We start from the raw sequence: 20,762 nt of genomic DNA on the forward strand, positions 1-20,762 counted from the left end.
AGGACCTTATGGTTTCGACCAAGGATACAGTGACAGTTAGTTGCTAGTGGTCATAACCATGGATACCTATGAGGTAAGGGGCACAATCAGGAGAACTATACTACATTTCTAATTGGAGGTATTTGCCAATATTATTATTACACATACTACATATCGGGATAGGATGTTGGAGATGGGAATAATAATACGTTTTATTTCTATAGCGCCAACATATTCCGCAGCGCTTTACAATTCAGAGGGGACATGTACAGACAATATGAGACAATACAAAATAAGAAAATGAAGATACCAAGAGGAGTGAGGGCCCTGCTCGTAAGCTTACAGTCTATGAGATACTCTATGAATACCCCTTCAGGCCTTTTTCACATATTCGTGAAAAATCACGCACGTTTTTCACGGACGTGTCAGAGGTGCGTTTTGCCCTCCGTGAGCCGTGTTTATGGAACACGTGTGTTCTCTGTGATAACACACAGCACGGGAACTTTCTGCTCCCCTGTCCCTGGCGTCGCTGTCCGTGGTGCTGATCTTCGGTCTCTGGTCCTGCCGACTCCCCGCTGCTGCTGCTTCCGGCCCGAAGTGGAGTGAATATTCAATGAGCATAATGAGTGGCGGTTGGAAGCAAATGACGGCAGCGGCAGAGAGAAAAGTTTTTTTTTTTTTTTCTCAAACACGTGTGTTTTCTCCAGTGCGTATCACACGGAACACCTCCTTGTGGTCCGTTTGCGTTCCGTGTGACACCCGTGATGCCGGAGAAAAACGGACATGTTGACGTATGGAGCACACGGGCACACGTATCCTCCACACGGTCCATGGCAGAACACGCACGTGAGCGCAGACCCATTGATTTTAATGGGTCTACGTGTGCCCGTGTCTTCGGTACGTGAAGAAAAGGACCAAACACGTACCGGAGACACGGATGTGTGAAATAGGCCTTAACCATAGGTCCTAAATGTAATTCTACCCCCCCACTGTAGTATTATCTGTAGTATTTACATTACTGGCAGAACAGCATTTCTTGGTGAGATTTAGAGCTTCGGTCTCCGATTTTGTTACCTAGTCATGAGCTGGAAAAACTCTGAGACGTTAAACCGGCCATAGAAATGGGATGGGAAGGGTAACTGACCTCAATCTGTGGCATGTCAGCTTATGGATATTACTATGCAACTCTTCTGTATGTAATGCGTGCATATTTTTTTGCGGATTTGGAAGACTGTTTTCTACAAAATTCAGGGTTGAATCTTTATGTGTGTGACTGTACCCTTAAGGTATGTTATTTATGGAAAGAAAAACAAAAAACTTCTAACATGAGTAGTTTTCATCAGTTTACTCCCCCAGGGGTAACCAAAAGGAAGCGTGCAAAAGTACTCAGCTCAGCTCTGGGCTTCTTGAAATGTCAGTCATTAAGCACAAAATGACTGTGCAAACCAAGCACACGCAGTCACAAACTGACTGTGCAAACCAAGCACACGCAGTCACAAAATGACTGTGCAAACAAAGCACGCGCAGTCAGACAAAAGTGGAGGTAGATGGAAAACAAGACCGTGGGCAGCTGCACTAAACTACGTGGCCACACTGAGGGTGCACCGTGCGCCTGTGTTGGGCATTTTGTGCTGACAGCCGCATTAATCTTATTCGTTTGACCACCCTAGACATCAAACTCTACAAATCTTAATACTTTTCTCTAGATTTGTCTGCGATCTGCAGATGAATCTCTTCTGTCCGGCTTCATGCACCGAATCACTGTATACCTCTGACTTACACCATAACAGTCATGCGGACTGTGGACATTGATCTCCGTATTGCCTGTAAAGTGCAATATAAAGGCAGTGTGAGTCCAATTAATTAATTCCTATCTGTTATTTTCCGAAAAATATGAGATTCCTTTTAAGGAGTCCTCTAGTTCTTGATAGACACATTTTTTTTTCCAGCTTTTTGTCATCTAATCTGAGAACTGCTTAATGTAGGGGCAGAGACTCTGATTCTATTTATGTTACTTGCTGGGCTGCTTGTTTTAGTTTTGATAAAATCCATGTTTTCTCCGTCTGTCTCAATCTCCTTCCCTGTCTATCTCTTTCCCTGTCTATCTATCTATCTATCTATCTATCTCTGTCACTTTCCCTGTCTGTCTCTTTCCCTCTGTCTCTTTCCCTGTGTCTGTCTCTTTGTCTGTCTCTTTCCCTGTCTGTCTCTTTCGCTCTCTTTCCCTGTCTGTCTGTTTCCCTGTGTCTGTCTCTTTGTCTGTGTCTGTCTCTTTAACTGTCTGTGTCTGTCTCTTAACCTGTCTCTCTCTTTCCCTGTCTAGTCTCTTTCCCTTTCAGTCTGTTTCTTACCCTGTCTGTGTCTGCCTCTTTCCCTGTCTGTGTCTGTCTTTGTCTTTCTCTGGCTGCATTGTGACACGCCAACATTCCATATAAGGGCATGGCTGCGCATTCTTCTGAAGTTCTGGCTGCACTGTAGCTCCCAGCTCTATTCGCTTTAATGAAGGCAGGTTTTTTGGTGAATAACTGTAAAGCGCGGGGTTAAAATTTCCCCCTCAAAACATAGCCTATGACGCTCTCGGGGTCCAGAAGTATGAGTGTGCAAAATTTTGTGGCTGTAGCTGCGACGGTGCGGATGCCAATCCCGGACATACACATACACACACACACATACCCAGACATTATATATATATATATATATATATATATATATATATATATATATATATATATATATATATATATATATATATATATATATATATATATATATATATATATATATTCATCGAGACCCGGATCATGCTGGTGATAGCAGCCATTTCTCTATTACTAAAGAATACAAATGCCAGGGCTGGATAGAACTTTTCTTTTTGCCCCTAACAAAATATGTAAAGTGACCCTGCATCCAGACTGTCCCTTTAAATAATACATCAATGATTATACCACAAAAATATGTATAAAATCCTCACCTCGCAGTAACATTATGCACCCTGAGGTCATCAATGTATTGGTGCATTACATACGCATTACTGTGAGCGTGCCAAGGCTAAACAGAGCCATCATTGTATGTTCAGACTGATGTGGATTTTGGAGCAGGATATAAAAAAAGCTTCAAATTCTCTTTGAAAAAGGCTCCTATTGATTTCAATGCGAAAACATGCACATGGTGAGTTGTTTTTCTGTGTGCAGAAAAAAAAATATCAAAAAATATCAATAAAAGGCGCCAATATATACAGTATGCCCACCCATATCCTGTCCCGCCATTAACTTCACAATGGCGGCAGCTATAGGCATAGAAGTGGTGTCTAGGTATAGTAAAGTAGCCATGCGCTACGCAATGAAACCACCTATAGCGCCACCTGGTGGAAAACAACGGAGTTAGCATTCTTATCTCGAAAACAGAACGAGATAGAGAAAAAAAGTGAATTACAAAGTTGCTGGGCATCATCAATTCAATATGAATCGACACCTTGCATACAGAAATGCTATGATTAGAACGTGTAAAACTCACAAGGCTGCGGACGTGAAGCGATACCTCATGGAGACCTTCCTACAAGTCATTGGGTATGGTGGCTGTGTGGAGTGGCCTCCACGCTCACCTGACCTGACCCCATTGGACTTCTTTCTGTGAGGTCAGATCAAACAGCAGGTGTATGCGACCCCTCCACCAACATTGCAGGAACTACGACAACTTATCACAGAGGCTTGTGCAAACGTGTCACCTACCATATTGCACAACGTGCAGCAAGATACAGTATGCTGTCCAGAGTCCAGATGTGCATTGCAGCCAACGGTGGCCACTTTGAGCATCAAAGTTAAATAGCACCATATGCGTGACCAGCATTCAATGTTTTTGGGGGGTCATGGGTTTCATATCATAGCATTTCTGTATGCAAGGTGTCGATTCGTATTGAATTGATGATGCCCTACAACTTTGTAATTCACTTTTTTTCTCTATCTCGTTTCGTTTTTGAGATAAAAATGCTAACTCCGTTGTTTTCCACCAGGTGGCGCTATAGGTGGTTTCATTGTGTAGCGCATGGCTACTTTACTATACCTAGACACCACTACTATGCCTATAGCTGCCGCTGTTCTCAAGTTAATGGTGGTGGACAGGATATGGGTGGACACACTGTATATATTACTGTGTGTATGTATATATGTGTGTGTGTGTGTGTGTGTGTGTGTGTGTGTGTGTGTGTGTGTGTGTGTGTGTATATATGTGTAATATACAGTACAGACCAGAAGTTTGGACACACCTCATTCAAAGAGTTTTTCTTTATTTTCATGACGAAAAATTGTAGATTCACATTGAAGACATCAAAACTATGAATGAAAACGTGGAATGAAATACTTAAAGTGTGAAACAACTGAAAATATGTCTTATATTCTAGGTTTTTCAAAGTAGCCACCTTTTGCTTTGATTGCTACTTTGCACACTCTTGGCATTCTCTTGAGGAGCTTCAAGAGGTAGTCACCGGAAATGGTCTTCCAACAGTCTTGAAGGAGTTCCCAGAGATGCTTAGCACTTGTTGGCTCTTTTGCATTCACTCTGCGGTCCAGCTCACCCCAAACCATCTCGATTGGGTTCAGGTCTGGTGACTGTGGAGGTCAGGTCATCTGGCGTAGCACCCAATCACTCTCCTTCTTAGTCAAATAGCCCTTACACAGCCTGGAGGTGTGTTTGGGGTCATTGTCCTGTTGAAAAATAAATGATGGTCCAACTAAACGCAAACCGGATGGAATAGCATGCCGCTGCAAGATGCTGTGGTAGCCATGCTGGTTCTGTATGCCTTCAATTTTGAATAAATCCCCAACAGTGTCACCAGCAAAGCACCCCCACACCATCACACCTCCTCCTCCATGCTTCACGGTGGGAACCAGGCATGTAGAGTCCATCCGTTCATCTTTTCTGCGTTGCACAAAGACACGGTGGTTGGATCCAAAGATCTCAAATTTGGACTCATCAGACCAAAGCACAGATTTCCACTGGTCTAATGTCCATTCCTTGTGTTCTTTAGCCCAAACAAGTCTCTTCTGCTTGTTGCCTGTCCTTAGCAGTGGTTTCCTAGCAGCTATTTTACATGAACATTTTTTTTTTAATTTATACAGTTAGGTCCAGAAATATTTGGACAGTGACACAATTTTCGCGAGTTGGGCTCTGCATGCCACCACATTGGATTTGAAATGAAACCTCTACAACAGAATTCAAGTGCAGATTGTAACGTTTAATTTGAAGGTTTGAACAAAAATATCTGATAGAAATTGGAGGAATTGTACACATTTCTTTACAAACACTCCACATTTTAGGAGGTCAAAAGTAATTGGACAAATAAACCAAACCCAAACAAAATATTTTCATTTTCAATATTTTGTTGCAAATCCTTTGGAGGCAATCACTGCCTTAAGTCTGGAACCCATGGACATCACCAAACGCTGGGTTTCCTCCTTCTTAATGCTTTGCCAGGCCTTTACAGCCGCAGCCTTAAGGTCTTGCTTGTTTGTGGGTCTTTCCGTCTTAAGTCTGGATTTGAGCAAGTGAAATGCATGCTCAATTGGGTTAAGATCTGGTGATTGACTTGGCCATTGCAGAATGTTCCACTTTTTTGCACTCATGAACTCCTGGGTAGCTTTGGCTGTGTGCTTGGGGTCATTGTCCATCTGTACTATGAAGCGCTGTCCGATCAACTTTGCGGCATTTGGCTGAATCTGGGCTGAAAGTATATCCCGGTACACTTCAGAATTCATCCGGCTACTCTTGTCTGCTGTTATGTCATCACTAAACACAAGTGACCCAGTGCCATTGAAAGCCATGCATGCCCATGCCATCACGTTGCCTCCACCATGTTTTACAGAGGATGTGGTGTGCCTTGGATCATGTGCCGTTCCCTTTCTTCTCCAAACTTTTTTCTTCCCATCATTCTGGTACAGGTTGATCTTTGTCTCATCTGTCCATAGAATACTTTTCCAGAACTGAGCTGGCTTCATGAGGTGTTTTTCAGCAAATTTAACTCTGGCCTGTCTATTTTTGGAATTGATGAATGGTTTGCATCTAGATGTGAACCCTTTGTATTTACTTTCATGGAGTCTTCTCTTTACTGTTGACTTAGGGAAAGATACACCTACTTCACTGAGAGTGTTCTGGACTTCAGTTGATGTTGTGAACGGGTTCTTCTTCACCAAAGAAAGTATGCGGCGATCATCCACCACTGTTGTCATCCGTGGACGCCCAGGTCTTTTTTAGTTCCCAAGCTCACCAGTCAATTCCTTTTTTCTCAGAATGTACCCGACTGTTGATTTTGCTACTCCAAGCATGTCTGCTATCTCTCTGATGGATTTTTTTCTTTTTTTTTCAGCCTCAGGATGTTCTGCTTCACCTCAATTGAGAGTTCCTTAGACCGCATGTTGTCTGGTCACAGCAACAGCTTCCAAATGCAAAACCACACACCTGTAATCAACCCCAGACCTTTTAACTACTTCATTGATTACAGGTTAACGAGGGAGACGCCTTCAGAGTTAATTGCAGCCCTTAGAGTCCCTTGTCCAATTACTTTTGGTCCCTTGAAAAAGAGGAGGCTATGCATTACAGAGCTATGATTCCTAAACCCTTTCTCCGATTTGGATGTGAAAACTCTCATATTGCAGCTGGGAGTGTGCACTTTCAGCCCATATCTATATATATAATTGCCTTATTCTGTCTGTCTGTCTGTCTTGCTCCAAAATTGTGTCCTTACGGTGACACAAAGCTGATTGGCCGCTGGGCTCGCCATGGCCCCGGCCCCCCGCACGGATTGGCCGCTCGCCCAGGCTGCGCCCCCCCCTACAGATTGGCCTCTCGCCTCGGCACCCTGCAGGCATTGGCAACTCGGCCACGCCCCGCCCCCTCACGCAATGCACGTTAGCTCTGGCCCCGCCCCCCACGCATTCCCGGAACCGACACGGTCACGGACCCACGACTCCCAGGTGAGTACCATCAGCGTACGCCGCCAACCCAGCCGACACATACCCTCACATTGCTGGGGCTGGCCGGCGTATGCTGGTGTGGGCTCCCGTGCGAGCGGGGGGCGAGATACGCTGGTAACCATGGTAGTATAGTTACCAGCGCATCAAGGTCCTGCAGCGGCGGAACATACACACACGCACACACGCACACACACACACGCACACACGCACACACACACACACACACACACACACACACACATCGCATCCACACACTCACAACATCCTGGGATATCGCTTGCTTCTCGGCGGCGATACTGTGCTGTGAGCTTCCAGGACCTGCCGGAAGATCACATGGCCAGAAGCATGTGGTATCTCCGGATGTTGTGAGTGTGAGCGCGTATGTGCAATATCGTCAGTGTGTGTGTGTGTGAGTGTATGCGATTGGGTGTGTGTGAGTGTATGCGATTGGGTGTGTGTGAGTGTATGTGATTGGGTGTGTGTGAGTGTATGCGATCGGGTGTGTGTGAGTGTGTGTGTGTATGCGATCGGATCTGTGAGTGTCGGCAGAGGAGCACGGCGTGCTGGAGGAGGCTGGGAGGAGAGAGGCTGATCCTGGGGAAGGCTGGGATGGGGAGGCTGAGGGAAGAGAGGCTGATGCTGGGGGAGGCTGAGGCTGGGGTAAGCTGGGAGGAGAGAGGCTGATGCTGGGGACCGAAAAGGCTGATGCTGGGAGGAGAGAGGCTGATGCTGGGGGAGACTGAGGCTGGGGTAGGCTGGGAGGAGAGAGGCTGATGCTGGGGAGAGGCTGATGCTGGGAGGAGAGAGGCTGAGGCTGGGGGAGGCTGAGGCTGGGGTAGGCTGGGAGGAGAGAGGCTGATGCTGGGAGGAGAGAGGCTGATGCTGGGGTAGGCTGAGGCTGGGGTAGGCTGGGAGGAGAGAGGCTGATGCTAGGGACAGAAAAGGCTGATGCTGGGAGGAGAGAGGCTGATGCTGGGGACAGAAAAGGCTGATGCTGGGAGGAGAGAGGCTGATGCTGGGAGGAGAGAGGCTGATGCTGGGAGGAGAGAGGCTGATGCTGGGAGGAGAGAGGCTGATGCTGGGAGGAGAGAGGCTGATGCTAGGGACAGAAAAGGCTGATGCTGGGAGGAGAGAGGCTGATGCTGGGGACAGAAAAGGCTGATGCTGGGAGGAGAGAGGCTGATGCTGGGATGAGACAGGCTGATGCTGGGATGAGACAGGCTGATGCTGGGGACAGAGAGGCTGATGCTGCGGGTAGAGAGGCTGATGCTGCGGGTAGAGAGGCTGATGCTGCGGGTAGAGAGGCTGATGCTGCGGGCATAGAGGCTGATGCTGCGGGCATAGAGGCTGATGCTGCGGGTAGAGAGGCTGATGCTGGTGCAGCATGGGGGATGGAGCACGTTTGGGAGTGCGCAGCATGGCGGATGGAGCACGTTTGGGAGTGCGCAGCATGGCGGATGGAGCACGTTTGGGAGTGCGCAGCATGGCGGATGGAGCACGTTTGGGAGTGCGCAGCATGGCGGATGCAGCACGTTTGGGAGTGCGCAGCATGGCGGATGCAGCACGTTTGGGAGTGCGCAGCATGGCGGATGGAGCACGTTTGGGAGTGCGCAGCATGGCGGATGGAGCACGTTTGGGAGTGCGCAGCATGGCGGATGGAGCACGTTTGGGAGTGCGCAGCATGGCGGATGGAGCACTTTTGGGAGTGCGCAGCATGGGAGATGGAGCACGATGGGGGGTGCGTAGCATAGGGGATGGAGCACGATGGGGAGTGCGCTGCATGGGGGATGGAGCACGATGGGGGGGGTGCGCAGCATGGGGGATGGAGCACGATGGGGAGTGCGGAGCATGGCGGATGGAGCACGTTTGGGAGTGCGCAGCATGGCGGATGGAGCACGTTTGGGAGTGCGCAGCATGGTGGATGGAGCACGTTTGGGACTGCGCAGCATGGGAGATGGAGCACCATGGGGGGTGCGCTGCATGGGGGATGGAGCACGATGGGGAGTGCGCTGCATGGGGGATGGAGCACGATGGGAAGTGCACACCTCCCCCCAACACACACACACGCGCGCTCGCACTGCACAACACACCACACACACACATTGGGAACCACAAACAACTGCCCTACACAGACACCCACACACACACAGACAACGCTGCACACACACAACACCCAACACACAAACACCGCGGCACACACAAATATACGCACATACCGCACAACACACACATTGCACAAAACATACCTCTCCCCAAAACACACCACACACACAAACCGCGCAACACACACACATACAACGCTACAGACACACAGCGCTCCACAAACAACGCAACACACATACAACACCGCTCTCACCCCCCGCCACACCCAGACAACACCCAGAACATGTACAGCCCCTACACAAACACTTGGTAACTACACACAACAATATCTATATATATATATATTATATAAACAAAAATCATACATGAACTACACTATACGTAAATTCTAGAATACCCGATGCGTAGAATCGGGCCACCTTCTAGTTATATATATATAATTGTATTTCTGAACATGTTTTTGTAAACAGCTAAAATAACAAAACTTGTGTCACTGTCCTAATATTTCTGGCCCTGACTGTATATATTTCTTTATTTTTTTCATGTCTTAATGTTGTGTATGAATACTCCCTTAGTTGTATTTCGTTTTGACTTGCTGGAATTTTCCATCTTACGAAGCAGATGGCGAAAAACTTGAAGGAACTGATGCTGTCCGAAAAACGGGGAAGGTGCAGGCCTCCCCTCCACACTCACAAGCCGGAGACTCCAGCGAGGAAGTCCCGACGGTAAGAAATACGAGGTTGGGCTTATACATGGGGATGTAAGCTTTTGAGGGCTGAAGACGTTTTAACACTTCACTCCTCATTACAGATGGACGCCCTTGGGTGGAAGAGAAGCCAGCAAATGCATCCGGGCCTAGGGCAGGTGAACCTCACTGACACCCCTGTGCCCTGGGATGAGAAGGTAAGTGTTTTCGCATTGTAAGTAATTCTGTAAAGCAAGACTGATGGGATCGGTGCAGCGAAATGCAGCCGCAGTCTGTGACCTAGATTCTTCCTTAGGAAGATGGTAGGAACTGTTCCTACAGCCAGGGAGGTAATGATGACCATACATCAAAGCACATTTCCTCCTAAATTACCAGTAAATATATGTTCCTTAAAAATTCGGCATTGGAACTAGACAAGTGAGGTGCAGGTTGTTTGCTGCTGACTCTGTACAGCCTTTCCTGGGCAGCCGCATGATGCTCAGCCACTGATTATAACTGGCTGACCTTGTTGTCACTGGAGAGAATCGAGCCGATCTGACCGGAGACAGCGGCCGGCCACATTGATGAGTCATTGTATATAACGAAGCAAGCAACGTAGACTAATTAAGCAAAAACTGTATTGTAACTTATATTGCCTTTTTGCAGAAATCACAAGGGAAGAAACTTGGGACTTGCCTTTTTGGGACTTCCGTATGTGACCCAGCTCATATAATGCTGGACTTAACCCCTTCAGCCCCAAGCCTATTTTGACCCTAAAGACCAGGCCATTTTTTGCAATTCTGACCAGTGTCACTTTATGAGGTTATAACTCTGGAACGCTTCAGCGGATCCCGGTGATTCTGAGACTGTTTTTTCGTGACATTTCGTGGTATATTGGGCTTCATGTTAGTGGTAAATTTAGGCCGATATTTTTTGCATTTCTTTTTGAAAAAAACGGAAATTTCGCGAAAATTTTGAAAATTTTGTAATTTTCAAACTTTGAATTTTTATGCTCTAAAACCAACGAGACATATGACACAAAATAATTAATAAATAACATTTCCCACATGTCTATTTTACATCAGAACAATTTTGGGAGAAAAAAAAAAAAATTTAAGGAAGTTATAGGGGTTTAAAGTTTATGAGCAATTTCTCATTTTTACAACAAAATTTACAAAGCCACTTTTCTCTAGTCCCTTCCACGACAGCATAGGAGGTTGTCTCTCCACGCCCTAATTGGGACAGGAAGTTCAAGAGGTTTAAAAGGACCCTCCCACCTCCCACAGCCAGTGTCTTTCCTGTCCCCATGGGGCATGGAGAGGTTTTTTATTTTTCTCCTATGCTGTGGTGGCCGGCGAACTACAGTGTAATATTTTTTTTTTTTTCTTTCCCCTGTTACCTTAAGCCGGACAGCATCGGTCGGGCCTTCACCGCTCCTCCCTTGCTGTTCCCTCACGCTGTGGGGGACCGCTGCTCCAGCCTTCCGGAGCCTCCTATGGGGTGATGCAGGCTGTTGAGCTCCCCGGCCGGCGTCCTCCCTGAGCCGCCGGCCGCTTCCTGCATGCACGCTGCCGGAGCGATCAGGAAGTGCTCCCGGGGGCGGGACTTCCGGTCTTGCGGACTTCCGGTTGAGCGCTTCCGGTTTGCGGAGGCAGCGTGGAGGACACGCCGACGCTGACACGGCCTGTCCGGGACCTTCTGCAGGAGGCGGGGAACATCACCAGTCGCTGGGGGGGGCAGGCCTTTCCACAGGAAGGCTGCCCTGAAGGCATCAGACCCACGGTAAGGATTCTTCTGTGTGCACTGCCAGGTCTTCCTCTGCTTCTGCAGAGCCCAGCGTTGCCCCCTGCTTCAGTAAGAGGCTGAGGGACGGTCCCTTATGCCTGGTTTCAGGCTGACATGGTGAGTGGTTTCCAGGAGGATGGTCCTGCTGGTATTTGTGTCGCGTCTGACAAGTGTGCAAGGCTAAGGAAACCTTGCCAGCAGTATACGTCTGTCCATTCCATGGGCTACTGGTGGCCTATGGCCTTGGGTGTGTGAGCTTGGGAGTTGAATCCCAGGGGACGCTCCTGGATATTGCTGTATCAGGACATGGGCTGGCTGCCTGGTCTGATGACGCTTCTCTGTTCCATTGCGTGGAGAGGGCAGGCATCGTGTGTATAGCCCGTCCCTTGTGCCAAGCTGCGGTCCATGATGATACAGGAGCTTCAGGCCTCGCTAGCCTCCCTCCCTGCTGCTGACCCTTCTGCCACGAAAAAGTTACCTCCAGTCGTCTGATCCTGAGGCTGATTCCGCCTCGGTGGGTCCCGATATAGGTTTTTTCTCCGGGCCTGACCGGTCTTTTCTTTCCCTGAGATGATTGGGGGATCTTAATGGAGCAGTTGGGTGCACTGTAGGGTTGGAGGATGAGTCCTCCCCTCCGTTAAGGGCGAAATGTTCGCGGGCCTGAAAACCACTGGGCAAGGGGGTTTCTTGTCCATGCTACTGTCCTGGATCTTCTCTCTAGAATGGGATTTCCTTGAGGAGCTTCTGGAGTGTTCTCTGGCACGGTTCCCCTGGAGAGTTCTGGGTTGCTTTGGGAGATTCCCATGCAGGTGGCCAAGGTCGCTATACTAACAGCGCTCCCCCTTGCGGCCGATTACCAGCTTAGGAATCTGATAGTTGGGTAGGTCAGAAGTCTCATGAAGAAGTCCTGGGAGGCTTCGTCATCTCCCATCGGGCCCATACTGCCTCCTCTTAGGTCCCCCTGTCCCTCCTTTGGAGGCTCGACCAGTGGAGGCTCAATTTCCTGGGGCCTAGGGATGAGTTCTGGAACCCCTTCCCTTACTTAGGAGGGCTACTAGTTTGGCAGGTACCTCTGTGTGGTCGGTCCGCCTGGCTGCCAGGACCTCAGTCTTGTCTAACTCGGACAGACGAGCTCTAGGCTAAGGCTTGGAGTGGGGACTCTACTTCCACATTGCGGCTTGCTCCCGTCCGTTAAGGGGTGCTTAAGGGTTGGGTCTGCCCTGGATGATATTCTGGACAGGGCGACTGATCGTCAGGCCTACCGGATACACCCTCTGGGCAACGGTCCTTTCGTCCCTCGATACCTCGGGCCTCCCAGCCCAAGGGGAGGGGTGAGTCTGACCGTGGGAGCTACCCTTAGGGTGAGGGGAGTACTTTCTCATCCCTTCCCATCCACAAAGTCCTCAGCATGACGAACAGTGAGTCGGCTCGGGTGGGGGGACGGCTCTCTGCTTTCTTCCCCGGTGGCGGGCCTTCTCCACCTTGCCAGGGGTCCTACAAGCTCAGCTCAGAGGGTCTGTTGGTAGACTTCTCCCCCCCCCCCCCCCCCGGCCTCCATGTCACGGCCCTGTCGGCCCTGGGTTCTCAGGATCTCCTGTGCTCGATGATTCGGGTGTTAATCCATTCGGGGGTCGTTTCTCTGTCCCTAGTCAGGAAGTAGGGGTAGGTCGCTACTCCGTTTCTGCCTTGTCAAAACACCATCTGGAGACGTCCGGTTTTTCATCTTTCTGAAGCGTCTCCAACCAGCGGGTCTGATACCGACGTTCCAGAATGGAATCTGTGAACTCTGTTGTTCCCCCTGCTCGGTCTCCGCCACCTGTTGGCCTCGATTGCCCTGGGGGCGCCTAGTTCCATGTGCCCTTCCATCCTTGTCTCAGGCAGTACCTCAAAATTGCGGTTCTGCACGGAGGGGCCATGCTTCATTTCCACTTACAGGTACTTCCCTTCGGCTTCTTTCGGCTCCAAGACTCTTTTCAAAGATCAGGGCTGAGGTGGTCACCTTCCTCCGTTGCGGAGTTGGCCTCACCCTGACGGGCATCCTCCCCCAGAGGATCACAGATTGACGCTGCTGGACAAACTCTCGAGGTTCATGGACAGGCGCGCCCGACCCTTCGAGGCGCTATATCGGCCCTGGGTTTTAGGACATCCTGCAATCCCTCAGTCTTGTGGGCTCCGGCCCACTCTCGTTGTCTATGGGATCGTGTCCTGGTTCATTGGGTCGGGCTCCCTTCCTCCCTGAACACCAGTTCGCCTGTCGGCACCCGTCTCCTTGTCCCTCCTCTGGTGTGTCCCTACAACCTGATGGTGGGGGTTGCCTGGACCCGGTCACCCCTGGTTTCACTGGCAACCGATGCCAGCCAGAGGGGCGGGGGGGGGGGCTATGGTGGAAAACTCTCAGTTCAGGGGGACTGGAGCCCTTAGGTCGGCACCCAGTCCTCCAACTGCCGGGAACTCGGGGGGTCGGAGAAGCCTCCTAGCTGCCCAGGATCCCTTCTGGGACACTCACGTCCAAGTCTACTGGGACAATGGCTCCACAGTGGCACATCTCCGCCATCAGGGCAGTACTAGGTCGGCGCCCTGAAGTCTGTGTCCTCCCGGATCTTCCACTGGGCAGGACAGTCCCTGCTATCCCTTTCTGCAGTCCATCTACAAGGATCCCTACGCCTTCAAGCAGACTTCCTGAGTCATCCGGATGTTCACCCAGGGGAGTGCAGTCTGGCCCAAGCGGTGTTCTGCTCTCTAGTGGCAAGGTGGGGTACTCCAGAGGTAGACCTCTTTGCTTCGGCAGGAAATTCGGGTCTCAACATTTGTCTCCCTGAACCCGCGGGATTAGGCGTTAGGGGTAGACGCTTTCTGCCACACTTGGTCCTTGCCTCGCTTACGCGTTCCCCCCTCTTCCTCTTCTCGCAAGGGCCCTGAGGAAGGTCAGAGACGAGGGGGTCCCAACTATACTGGTTGCCCCGCTGTGGCCTCGGAGGCGTTGGTACAGCCTGGTCATGACTCTAGGAATAGACGGCCCAGTCCTCTTGGGTTCGGTCCCCAGCTTACTGTCCCAGGGTCCGATTTTCCATCCGGCTCCCCAGAAACTCACCTTGGCTGCCTGGCTTCTGAGGCCCGGGCACTGAAGGCCCAAGAGCTTTCTGACAATGTTGTGGCTACCCTACAGAAGAACCGTAAACCAGTGACTAATAGTATTTACAAACACCATCTGGAAGAGATTTTCCTCCTGGTGTGGTTCTCGGCCTCCTGACCCACTTCGGCCTAATATTGCACAGATCCTGGACTTCCTCCAGTGGGGCTTGGACTTAGGCCTTAGGCCTAGCGCCCTGACAGTCCAGGTGTCAGCCCTCAGTGCAGTCTTAACACGGCTCTGGCAGATCATCGTTGGATCCGTCGGTTCTTTGAGTCCACTAGTAGACTCTGTCCACGTCGGAGGTTCCTGATACCTCGCTGGGATCTCAAGGTGGTCCTTACCGGACTGTCTCAGTCACCACTTGAGCCACTGTGCTCTTGTACCATTCGTTCTCTTTCTCACAAGACTGCTTTCTTGTGGCTCTTACGTCTGCTCGCAGAGTTGGAGAACTTCAGGCTTTGTCTATTCAGGAACCTTACCTGACCGTCAGAGTTGACAGCATTGTTTTTCAGCTGGACCCTTCCTTCCTTCCCAAAGTGGTTTCGGATTTTCACCGTTCTCAGTCCATCATCCTGCCTTCCTTCTGTCAGAATCCTCGGACTCCCGGTGAGGAAGTGTTTCATTATTTGGACGTCCGTAGGACTGTGTTGCACTACCTAGAGGTTACTGCTTCTTGGCGCCTTGATAGTAACCTGTTTATCCAGCCCTTTGGTCGAAATAAGGGCAGGAAGGTAGCTAAGAGTACCGTCGCCAACTGGATTGTGCGGGCAATTAGAGACGCCTACCTCGCTCAGCATCTCTCTCCACCTACCGGATTTACGGCACACTCCACCAGAGCTACCTCTGTCTCCTGGGCTGAACGGGCAGGGGCTTCCCCTGAGCAGATCTGCAAGGCGGCTACGTGGTCTTCGCTCCATACTTTCACGAAGCATTATCGGTTGGATCTGGATTCCAACAGGGATTTGGCCTTTGGCAGGAAGGTCCTGCAGGCTATGGTCCCCCCCTAGGTATCAATTCTTTGGTATTCCCCCTATGCTGTCGTGGAAGGGACTAGAGAAATAAGAATTATTCTTACCGATAATTCGGTTTCTAGGACCTTCCACGACAGCAGGTAATTCCCTCCCCTTTGTATTCATATATTCCTGAATGTGTGGTACTTCTCATATGCTATGGATTCTTTGTAAGACACTGGCTGTGGGAGGTGGGAGGGTCCTTTTAAACCTCTTGAACTTCCTGTCCCAATTAGGGCGTGGAGAGACAACCTCCTATGCTGTCGTGGAAGGTCCTAGAAACCGAATTATCGGTAAGAATAATTCTTATTTTTTAGGGACCACATCACATTTGAAGCAATTTTGAAAGGTCTACATGACACAGAACACCCAAAAGTGACACCATTCCAAAAACGGCACCCCCTCAGGCTACTCAAAACCACATTCAAGAAGGTTATTAACCCTTCAGGTGCTTCACAGTAACTAAAGCAATGTGGAAGGAAAAAATGAACATTTTACTTTTTGCAACAAAAATGTTAATTTAGCCTCAAATATTGCATATGCACAAGGGTAGCAGGATTAAATGAACCCCCAAAATTTGTTGGGCAATTTCTACTGAACACGCAGATACCTCATATGTGGCGAAAAACCACTGTTTGGGCGCACGGCAGGACTCGGAAGGGAAGGAGCGCCATTTGACTTTTTTGAACAGAAAATTAGCTGGAATCGTTAGCCGCACCATGTTGCGTTTGGAGAGCCCCTGAGGTGCCGAAACAGTGGAGCTCCCCCACATGTGACCCCATTTTGGAAACTAGACCCCTCATGGAATTTATCTAGATGTTTATTGAGCACTTTGAGCCTCTGGGGGCTTCACAAAAGTTAATAGAGTTGAGCCGTGAAAATAAAAAAAAAACTTTTTTACCACAAAATTGTTACTTCAACCAGGTAGCTTTTTTTTCACAAGGGTATCAGGAAAAATTGCACCATAAAATGTATTGTGCAATTTCTCCTGAGTACGCAGATACCTCATATGTGGTGGAACTCAAATGTTTGGGCGCACAGCAGGGCTCGGAAGGCAAGGAGTGTCAATTGACGTTTCAAACGCAAAATTGTCTGGGACAATTAGCGTATTCCATGCTGTTTGGAGACCCCCTGAGGTGCCGAAACAGTGGAGCTCCCCCACATGTGACCCCATTTTGGAAACTAGACCCCCATGGCATAGAAAAAAAAAACAGCGGAAGATGGGGAGGGGGGGGCAGATGGGGCGGCAGCAGATGGGGGGGCAGCGGCATATAAAGGGAGCATCTGTGATTGTGAGACGGCGGCTGGGATAGGGTGGGGGCGGATGGGAGAGGGCGCAGTGGATGCAGGAGCGGCAGAGGATGGGGGAGGGGGCGGTGGGTGGGATGGGTGGGAAGGGGAGTGGGAGGTGAGATTGGGGATAGTTACCCTACAGGATGGATCTAGGCAGCTGGATCACAGGAGATGAAGGAGGCAGCAGATCGGGGAGGGTGAGAGGTGGGGGAGGGAGCGCAGCGCAGATCACGGAGGAGACAGGTGAGCAGAGCACAGATCACGGAGGAGACAGGTGAGCAGAGCACAGATCACGGGGGTGAGAGGTGAGGGAGAGCGGACAGCAGATCACGGGGGTGACAGGTGAGGGAGCACAGATCACGGGGTGACAGGTGAGGGAGCACAGATCACGGGGCTGAGAGGTGAGCAGAGCGCAGATCACGGGGGTGAGAGGTGGAGGGAGAGTGGACAGCAGATCACGGGGGTGACAGGGGAGGGAGCGCAGATCACGGCGGTGACAGGGGAGGGAGCGCACATCACGGCGGTGACAGGGGAGGGAGCGCACATCACGGCGGTGACAGGGGAGGGAGCGCACATCACGGCGGTGACAGGGGAGGGAGCGCACATCACGGCGGTGACAGGGGAGGGAGCGCACATCACGGCGGTGACAGGGGAGGGAGCGCACATCACGGCGGTGACAGGGGAGGGAGCGCACATCACGGCGGTGACAGGGGAGGGAGCGCACATCACGGCGGTGACAGGGGAGGGAGCGCACATCACGGCGGTGACATGGGAGGGAGCGCACATCATGGCGGTGACATGGGAGGGAGCGCACATCACGGCGGTGACAGGGGAGGGAGCGCACATCACGGTGGTGACAGGGGAGGGGGCGGGTAGCTGACCACGGGGGTGAGAGGTGGGGGGAGCGTGCAGCACATCACGGAGGGGAGGGGGCGAGCAGCGCCTCACGGAGGGGAGGGGAGGGGGTGAGCAGCACATCACGGAGGGGAGGGGGCGAGCAGCACATCACGGAGGGGAGGGGAGGGGGCGAGCAGCACATCACGGAGGGGAGGAGAGGGGGCGAGCAGCACATCACGGAGGGGAGGGGAGGGGGCGAGCAGCACATCACGGAGGGGAGGGGGCGAGCAGCACATCACGGAGGGGAGGGGGCGAGCAGCACATCACGGAGGGGAGGGGGCGAGCACCGATCACGAGGGGGAGGGGCCGGGCAGCAGATCGGAGGGAGCGGTGGCACTATGACAGATGGAGGACAGGGTGCACGATCCCAGTCCTCCATCTGTCATAGTGCCACCGCTCCCTCCGATCTGCTGCACGGAGGTGAGGGGCCGGGCAGCAGATTGGGGGGAGCGGTGGCACTGTGGCAGATGGAGGGCGGCAGCGGATCGGGAGGTGTTGGGGGTGAGGGTGCGGGCAGGAGATCGGGGAGACAGGTGGCAGATCGCGGAGGGCAGCGGCGGCGGCGGATCGGGACGCTTTTCGTACAGTGCAATGGCAGCGCGGCAACTTCCGGGTCCCATGCTCCGGTCTCATAACAGCATGGGACCGGAGCTTGTCGCCCTGCCATTGCACTGTGTACACTCACTGTGCTGGCGTGCTGCAGGGACGATGACGGGGGCGGTCACCGGCAACAGGTCCACTGTGATTGGAGAAATCGGTCACAAGGCCGATCTCTCCAATCAGAGCATTGGAGCTGGGGGAGGGTGATCCAGTGAGGTCACCCAGCTCCAGCCAATGGCCAGTGCTATAGCTGCACTGGCCAGGGCTGGATTTCAATGTTTCAGTCATTTTAAAAGGCTGGAACATTACAGTGGCTGTGATTGGCTGACGAACGCCGCTCAACCAATCACAGCCTCCGTAGGTCCGGGGAGGAGGCACCACCCCTCCTGAGGTCAGGTACAGGTCCCCTCCTCCCCGAATCTGCGGTTTTTGTTAACATATTGCAGTCACCGGAGGCTCCGGTGCCGCGATTCCGCCATGACGGAAAGATCCGTCCTTGGTCGTTAAGGCCCAGGGCACAAGGACGGATCTTTCCGTCCATGGTCGTGAAGGGGTTAAAGAGGACCAGCCAGCAGAATTATGCTATATGAGGTAAAGGCAGTGCCATATTGGCACTAGGATGCTGAATCCAGGCACACCTTCAGTTATCAGATTGGATGTTTTATTACAGTAATATTTTCAAGTAAAGTTAGAAAAATGCACAGTTATTTGAGTGACTTGTGCAACAGGGGTGGGAATATGGGGGCGGGTTTGCCTATCTTTGCCCACCCCTGTTTGTTGCCTGTCCTTCCACCCCCTGTAGCCGTCACCGGCGCCTTGCTCATTAGCATTTATGGGTATTGCAGCACACTCTTCATTAAGATGGTGCCGGAGTGCATAGCGATATCTCCGGTGCCATCTTTGTGACGACTCTGTCTTCCTTCATTGGACTGATGGATGCGCGATGCGAGGGGAGCGCATGCGCCCTCACATCCTCAGCTCTCGTTGTGACCGTGGAAGTGCGCGCGCTCACAACAGAAGTCCAGACCGCCCCCCCAAATCAACTCACCGGTCTCCTATGACCTGCTCGTCTTCTGGGTGCGGTCATGTGCAGGAAGCTGATCTTGGTGGTTGTCGGTCTCCACTTCTTTTGTGACCGTACATGCTCCTGTGGTCACAACGAGAGCTGAGGATGCGAGGGTGCATGCGCCAATCTTGCATCACACATCCATCAGTCCAGTGAAGGAAGACCGTCTTCACAAAGATGGTGCCAGAGATAGCGCTATGCAGAGGCGCCGACTCCAGCGCCATCTTGGTGAAGAATGTGCTGCAATACTCATAAATGCGAATGATCCAGTCACCAGTGATGGCCACAGGGGGAGGAAGGACGGGCAGCAGACAGGGCGGGAATAGATAGGAAAATACAACCCCCATATTCCCGCACTGATTACATGAGTCAATCAAATAGCAGTGCATTTTCTCTAACTTTACTTGCAAATATTACTGTAATTAAACATCCAATCTCATAACTGAAGGTGTGCCTGGATTCAGCATCTTTGTGCCTGTATGCACTACCTTTACCTCATATAGCAAACTCCTGCTGGTTGGTCCTCTTTAAAGCAGAGCTGTCACTTGCTCAAAGAAATTACTTGTAAAAATCCGTGAGCGTCCCTGATTCTGCTGCTTTTTTCCGTTTTATGGTGCATCAATCCATTGCAGAGATATTCACATTTGTTGTTTTGGAGGGTAGTATGTGAAATCTCAGCTTGTAGTGAAACTGGGTGTTTCTTCAGTCTTCTTTGGGGGCGTACACATTCACACCTCCCTCCCATTTGCTGCCAATCACAGCTCTGCAGCTCATATAGCAGCCTCAGATGCTGAAAAGCTGTGATTGGCAGTATCTGGAGGGGAGAGGTGAAAGCGCACTCTGCCAAAAAAGACTGAAGAAAGGCCCAGTTGGACTGCAAACAGAGACTTCACATACTGTGCTCCAAACGCAACAAATGTCAATATCTCTGCAATGGAGTGACGCACCGCAAAACGGAAAAAAACGTCAGAATCAGGGGCGCACAGGGATTTTTACAAGTTATTTCTTTGAGCAAGTGACAGCTCCTCTTTAAGTCCACCATTATATGAGCTACTCTCACAGCAGCTTTGCATTCTAGCCCACAAATGGAAGTCCCAAAAAAAGTCACTAAAGTAATAACTTGTAAAAATCCCTGAGTGTCCCTGATACAGCCGCTTTTTTTTTTTGTTTCGCGGTGCTCCGTTTATTGTAGAGATATTCACATTTGTTGTTTTGGAGCGCAGTATGTGAAATCTCAGCTTGTAGG

General features: G+C 50.8%; 1 protein-coding gene across 3 annotated transcripts in view; it reads left to right on the plus strand.

The window, feature by feature from the left end:
* B4GALNT4 (beta-1,4-N-acetyl-galactosaminyltransferase 4) overlaps window positions 1-20,762 on the plus strand; it is a 184,274-nt gene that overhangs the window by 26,299 nt on the left and 137,213 nt on the right. For 2 of the 3 annotated variants that reach the window (XM_075326956.1, XM_075326957.1), the window contains exons 3-4: window positions 9,666-9,772; window positions 9,858-9,950. In XM_075326956.1, coding sequence (XP_075183071.1) covers window positions 9,666-9,772; window positions 9,858-9,950 — 200 coding nt within the window. The remainder of the gene's footprint in view (window positions 1-9,665; window positions 9,773-9,857; window positions 9,951-20,762) is intronic. The other variant, XM_075326958.1, reaches the window with a different exon arrangement.

This window comes from Anomaloglossus baeobatrachus, chromosome 10 (genome assembly GCF_048569485.1).
Source record: "Anomaloglossus baeobatrachus isolate aAnoBae1 chromosome 10, aAnoBae1.hap1, whole genome shotgun sequence".
In the NCBI taxonomy this organism is placed as follows: Eukaryota; Metazoa; Chordata; class Amphibia; order Anura; family Aromobatidae; genus Anomaloglossus; species Anomaloglossus baeobatrachus.